The following is a 6,919-nucleotide window of genomic DNA, read 5'->3' on the forward strand; positions in this document are numbered from 1 at the left end:
TGAGGCCAGAGGCTGGAAGACCAGATAGAAGGGAGCTGTTGTAGTCCAAGCAAGATATCCTCATAACTTGGTCAACAGCTCGATGGGGAGTGTTGTGAGACATGGGCAGAGGTATCTGCAAGATCAGCTTATGGCTTAATTGTGTCGGCAGAAAACTTACTACTGCAGGAGAAGATTTTCTGAAAACTGTAAAAGAGTGAAGGAAGAGTAAGCAGATTTTAAAGAATCCCTGATAATTCAGCTCATACTTAGTTATTTGTATAGAACACGAAGGAAAAGTAAAGAGCCAGTCCTTCAACAAATTTGATGGTGATGAAATCAAATTGTTCAAATGTTAATGAACGGTGAGAGATTTATTACTAATATCATAAAATATTTTGATAGCAGGGATGATGCTCTTCGCAGAGTTGAACAAATGCTGTTTTTGAACCTTAGGTACATTTGTGATCGTACTTCCATGTGCCTTTACTCCTGGAGCTCAGTCCACAGTTCTCCAGTCTGCTGGAATCTAACAGATCATTAAACTGTTTTAAATGCAAATGTTTTCTTGAGTTTCACAGTTACCCTGAGCCTAACAATTTTTGATGATAGCTTTGAATCAATAAAAATGCTAATATTTTACGTTACACTCATCAGGCAACTGGTAGTCAGCACAGTTATTGAGTTGGAAGTACTTCATAAAACATGCATTTTTACTTAATAATAGTTCATCGATAATTATTGGTTGTCCCTATACTATGTTATAAAACTGCAGGCAGTATTGCATCAAAACTGCACTTCCCTGCTATAGAGCTAATGAGCAATACTGTACCCAACACTCTACACTTCTCTGAGTATTTCCTACAGTGACATCTTCTGGCCAGTGGTTGTACTGCAGCTTAATTCTCTCAAATCGGGAAGTCTTTATCATGGTCCACAATAGAAGCTTGAATTTTAAGTCGTCTAATTTGGAATCATTTCTGAAGAATAATTCAAAATTCCTCGTGGGTTAATGCAACAATACTGAAGAAGTTTTGAGACTGTAGAATAACGTAGTATGGAAAGTTTCTGACTTCAGTAAGGGTTTCATTCTGGAGAATGTGTTGGCATCAAACACCCCTCTCTCCTATTGGGTTGATTCAATTAGAGTGAAATGGATCTATTTTCAAAATATAATTGCTGTTGGTCCATGAGGTATGATGTCAATACCTGTCACAGACATCAGCAGTACAGATAGTACACAGTACACAAGTACGCTGAGGAAGGCATCCTGCCAAAACACATCTCTGTGAAAAATAAAACTGTTCTGGGAAGCTTGTGTGTACTATTCCAATTTTTCTAACATCATTGCTAACAAATTTCATTCTGTTATATTTTATATGAAATTTTGCTGATATACGGTTTTCGAAGTATTTTCCTTCAAAGTCAATGTGTTCAGATTTTAACTGAGATATTTCTCCCAGATTGCTTGTAATATCAGAACTGGTAGTAAAGGAGTGTTTGACCGTCACGGTAGAACTCGGGAATCCAGCTGACGGACTCAGATGCGGTAGCAGGAATACTCAGAGGGGCAGGAAGGAGTCAAAACCAAGAGAACAAGAGCAAAGGGTCCAGGAGCCAAACAGCAGGAGAACACACGGGTAAAGAACTCACAAGGTGCTTCGGTTACTCTCAAGGAGATTCCGCACTCACGAGTGTCTGAGTCGCCCTGTTATCCTGTGTCTCCTTGATTAGGTGGATGTGCAGGGCACGCGGTCGTGGGCATGACATTGACAAGTACAATAGTTATAACGTGGTATTTTTGGTAACACAAAACAAAATTATTACACAAAAAGTCGAACAAAATAAAGTTTAAATTGTTAAATGAAATGTTGCAAAATTGAATTTTTAACAGGGTGCAGTCCGAGAGACGTTTACTAAAGGCCACTGAAACAGTAGAGGTGAAACTAAATAGTTAAAAAATGGCTTGAAGAAAAGTTTCTGAAATTCAACTGGGAGGACATGTGATGTTGGGAGGATATCTGTTCTACAGCATGTGAGCTCAGAGATGAAATGTGGAGAGGAATTCTATTATTACAAATCTGCTTTGATTGAGCCGAACAGGAGGGTGGTTTATTCAGTGGACTCTAAAAAAGAAGCCAGAAGCAAAGAATTATCTTAACCTGGACATTTTAATATTAATAACATAAATATTTCAGTACAGTAGATAAATGTGTCTTCGGAATGGTTCCAATTAATTTTTGTTACCAGTACCTGTTTCTGCTAAATCTACCATGTGGACAAGAAGAACAAGACAGTGCTGCATGGACACACTTGAGTGACCCTCAGCGTGAGATGTAGTGGAGCAGTTATTGTACAGCCCTGCAGTGTCTCCACTCACTGTGTCTCTCGCACAGTAATAAACTGCAGTGTCTTCGTCCTTCAAGTTGTTCATCTGTAAATATATCTGCTTCTGGCTGTTGTCTCTGGAGATGGTGAATCTGCCTTGAAAAGAGCTGCCATAGTTGGTGCTACCGCTACTGCTACTAATACGAGCAATCCATTCCAAAGGCTTGCCGGGAGGCTGTCGGATCCAGTGCATCCAGTAGCCACTGAATGAGTCAGGGAATGTACAGGTGAGTCGATGAGATTCTCCAGGCTTTTTAAATGCTGCTTCAGACTGAGTCGGTGTCTGACCAGTAACACCTGTGGAAAGAAAACAAACATTAAACCTCCATCTCAGTACTCAAGAGCAGACGCAGCTTATATGTGTCATTAAAATGTACCTCTTAAGCATATTGTCATTAAGAGGAGAGCAGTTAAGAAGGTCATGGTGAATATGTGTGACTGTGGTAAATTGTCAGCTGAAGCAGCCAGAACTCAGCATTTGTTCCCTCTTTGCTCAGTGCACAGATATAAATGTAGAAGGAAGAGCTCAGTTTGCATGAACTCCTCCCTCTGACTGGACAGGTGACACTCAGTTTAAAAGGAGGATTCAGAGCTGTAGGCAGGTCCACATGGAAGGCTTACAGCAGGCACTTCATCCTCATTGTACTTCATCATCACTGTCACATGGATATAATATACTGTACAAGTAGCTGGTCTCCTCTTGTGGCAGAAGGCTGTGTCTGTCATTCTTACAGTAGCCTCCAGTGACATTTTTTTTTATAATATACCGTACGGGTGGTAAGGGGGCGTGGTGGTGCAGCAGGTTTGGCCGGGTCCTGTTCTCTGGCAGGTCTGGAGTTCAAGTCCAGTTCACGGTGCCTTGCGACAGCTTGGCGTCCCGTCCCGGGTGTGTCCCCTCCCCCTCCGGCCTTGTGCCCCGTGTTGCCGGGTTGGGTTCCGGTTCTCCGCAACCCTGCTCAGGACAAGCAGTTTCAGTCAACGCGTGCGTGCGTGCGTGCGTACGGGTGGTTCAGGTGTATCCTGAGACTGGCCTCCTCAGTAGTAGCCTGCCCAGCCTGTGTCTATATATTACTGCTAGTCCCCTACAATAGGTTTCAGACCACTATGACCCTGCGTTCAGACAAACGGTTATAGATAGTCACTGAGTACTTGTATATAATCCATTCGTAATTAAGATCAATAATGCTTAGTAATGATGAGCAAAATTACTGAATCAATTCTGCATCATTATTATGGATTATTCATTATCAATAGGAAATTATGTATAATTATTGGTCAGTACCACCCAATGGGCCAGAAAATGTCATGCAGTACAGGGTCAGGAAATGCACCTCAGTGCTGTGCACCAAATGACAAATGTACCGCTGTACTCCTCTCACAGCCTTTATTAGATCGCCATCCTCTGGCAAGTGGTAGTACTGCATTATAATTCCCTCGTCAACTGAAGTGAATTTATTTATTTACATTTAGATTTATTCAGATATTTTATTTATTCTTTTCCTGTTGAACAGTGCATTAGAAAACCCAAATGGAAATTGGAAGTTTATAAAAGTTCATTTGCTCTCCAGCTGATTCATCAAAACAATTAAATTTTGAAATTACATATTGAAGTCCACTTGGAGTTTAAAAAAGACTCACAGGAAGCAGCTGCCAGGAGTAACAGCAGAGACACCCCGGATGTGGGTTCGATCCCTACTCTGTCTGTATCGAGTTTGCATGTTCTCCCCTTGTCCGTGTGGATTTCCTCCCACACTCCCGAAACATGCTGTTCAGGTTCTACTATAGTGTGGGAGTGACAGAGAGAGTGTGTTCCACTGATGTATGGATGAGTGACCCCTTGTAAATAGTGTATCTAGCAGTGTAATTTACCTTGGTGAACATGGTGTGTGGGCTGATAACACTACATTGTATCCATTGGAAGTTGCTTTGGAGAAAAGTGTCTGCTAAATGTAATGTGCTGTCAGACTGTGGACAGGACTGAACTAAAGAATTAAATCAGTCATCTGATCAAACAGTTTTATCTTTTTGGGGATTTTAACTAATGTTCTCTGTCAGTATGTGTTCTGTCTTACCAGACTGATCAGGACTCAAACAATGCAAAATCAGTCAAAAATTTCACCCCCCACTGGGGTGATTCCATCCAAATGTAGTGCATCTTTTCCAAAAATACAGAGAGAAATTTGTCCACAGAGACAATTCAGTCATGGGCAACTGATACCGATGAAGAGTTATTAGAAAATGTTGGAAAAAAAACTGTAAAAGATCTCAGAAAGAGTCTAAATACCAGCATAAGAACATAAAATGTGTTTGTTCAATTTGTTGACTCTGCAAAGTCTGCAGATGAACTTTCTCTGCTAGTTCCAAGATCAACAGCAGTGATACCGAAAAATGTAGAAAAATGCTGCCCCTTAACTGTAGCACAGGAAACAGCATCTTCACTACACCATGTGGAATTAAACCTTATACCCTGTGAGAGATGAGGTAAATCACAGGGGTCACACACTATACTTGGTTTTTCACTCTGACACAGACAGAGGGTGAAAAATGGAAAATTTTTTCATTAAGGAATTTTTCACAGGGAACTCAGGGAAGCCAAAAAGCCATAAACAAAAACACTGGAGCAGAAAGAATAGAACGAAGCTCACAAGAAGCAACGGGACAATGTTTGTTAGGAGTAACGGGGAGGTTTTCATGTGGAAGCATTCATATACAGGGACCCCTTTCTTTCACTGCAGGGAAAGTTAAACATGGAATTATATTTTTCCAACAATGTGAACAGTTCTGGCTTCGCCTTAATAGAATATAACGGTGCCACAGTCCTAGATTCCTCAGATAGGAGCTCTCCCTCAACCAAAGTGTGTGAAATCTCTGGCTACCTGTTTGATTCAACTGTCCTACAACTAAGTTTTCTTGAAATAATTTAACTTACGTGGTAACAGAGGTACCACCAGTCATCTTTGGTCTAAACCAAGTTGTCATTGAAACTACATATTTAAAACTCCATATTACTAGATAGGGGGTGCGGTGGTGCAGTGGGTTGGACCACAGTCCTCCTATCTGGTGGGTCTGGGGTTCGAGTCCTGCTTGGGGTGCCTTGCGACGGACTGGCGTCCCGTCCTGGCTGTGTCCCCTACCCCTCCGGCCTTATGCCGTGTGTTGCCGGGTAGGCTCCGGTTCCCTGTGACCCCATATGGGACAAGCGGTTCAGAAAATGTGTGTGTGTGTGTGTATTACTAGATATAGTAATTTAACAAGTCATTCCTGAGCAAGTCAGGATTGATTTGTCAAGGAAACCTTAAGACACCTCTCAACACTTGATTCCCTTCTTTTTACCCCAGATGAGTGAAATCTGTCTGTGTTGGAGGGTACAGACGGACATCTTCTCTCTAGGTGGTTCTCTGCATTCCTCCCAGTTCAGGATGGGGTCTTATAACACTGGTACATTGATCATTTTGAAATTACTGTTGGTAAATACTATTCACTTTTATAGTGTTTTCACAGTCTTGTTGCTTGATGAACAGTGAACTGAGTGATCTGGAAAAGTCTTTTGGAAGAATCGAAGGAGAGACACAGAATAAAACACAGGAATTGGAAGATGTGTGACTTATAGTGTGACAGATTGTGGCACAAGTTGTGTTAAAGTCTCCCTACCTTCCCTGTCCTCTGTCTTGCAGCCCAGGTGTGCCACACAGAGTAACCCCTAGGATTGTAATGATCCGATTACGTTCTTAAAAAATTAATAATCACTTTGTTAAAATGTTTTTTTTTTAATATCCATTACAAAGTACAAATATAACTGAATAAAGAAGAATTACTTTACATGCACTTGTGTTGCAGCTCGTGGTTCTTGTACAGCTGCTGAGCTGAGATCAGTCAGTGTGACTCTCGAGCACAGTAATAAACAGCCGTGTCCTCTGCTTTCAGACTCTTGGCCTCCAAGTATTGTGTGCTTTTGGAGACATCCTCAGTCAGGGTGAACTGTCCTTTCAGGGATGCTGCGTAGTCTGGATCATCTGTACTACCAGAGTTTACTCTTCCAATCCACTCCAGTCCTCCACCTGCTTTCTGTCGTATCCAGTGCATGTAGTAATCTGTCATATCAAACCCAGAAATGACACAGGACAGCTTGACAGACTCTCCTGGTCTCTTCACCTGAGGAGGTGACTGATCCAACCTTATGTCATCACACTGGATCCCTGTAAAAACCGATATGTCACAGTTTACTCAATACCTTGAAATCCATTTGTGCATCCGGTACATTTACAATATTGCATTGCAGTTTTAATTTCTCCAGTCCTACCTTGTAGAGACCCCAGTATGAAGATTAAACTCCCAACAATATTCAGTTCCATTGTTCAATATGACAGAACAAGTGGTGTCAGTATGAACTGATACTGTATGTGATTCTGATTTTTATAGCAGTACAGTGGAGGATAACTTTGCATAGATGCCCCTACAGGTTTAAACAGATGCTGTTTTGAAAACGTCTTCACTGCTCCTCCTGTACACTGTCGTATAATTATTCATGTTGAATAAGAACTAGATTAATTAC

General features: G+C 41.4%; 1 gene segment (V, D, J or C); it reads right to left on the reverse strand.

The window, feature by feature from the left end:
* Positions 1 to 6,240: 6,240 nt before the first annotated feature.
* On the reverse strand, positions 6,241 to 6,719 carry LOC114910228 (immunoglobulin heavy variable 3-72-like). The segment is given in 2 exon segments: positions 6,241 to 6,563; positions 6,668 to 6,719. Coding segments are annotated over 2 exon segments (375 nt in total).
* Positions 6,720 to 6,919: the final 200 nt, after the last annotated feature.

Source organism: Scleropages formosus, chromosome 3 (assembly GCF_900964775.1).
Source record: "Scleropages formosus chromosome 3, fSclFor1.1, whole genome shotgun sequence".
In the NCBI taxonomy this organism is placed as follows: domain Eukaryota; kingdom Metazoa; phylum Chordata; class Actinopteri; order Osteoglossiformes; family Osteoglossidae; genus Scleropages; species Scleropages formosus.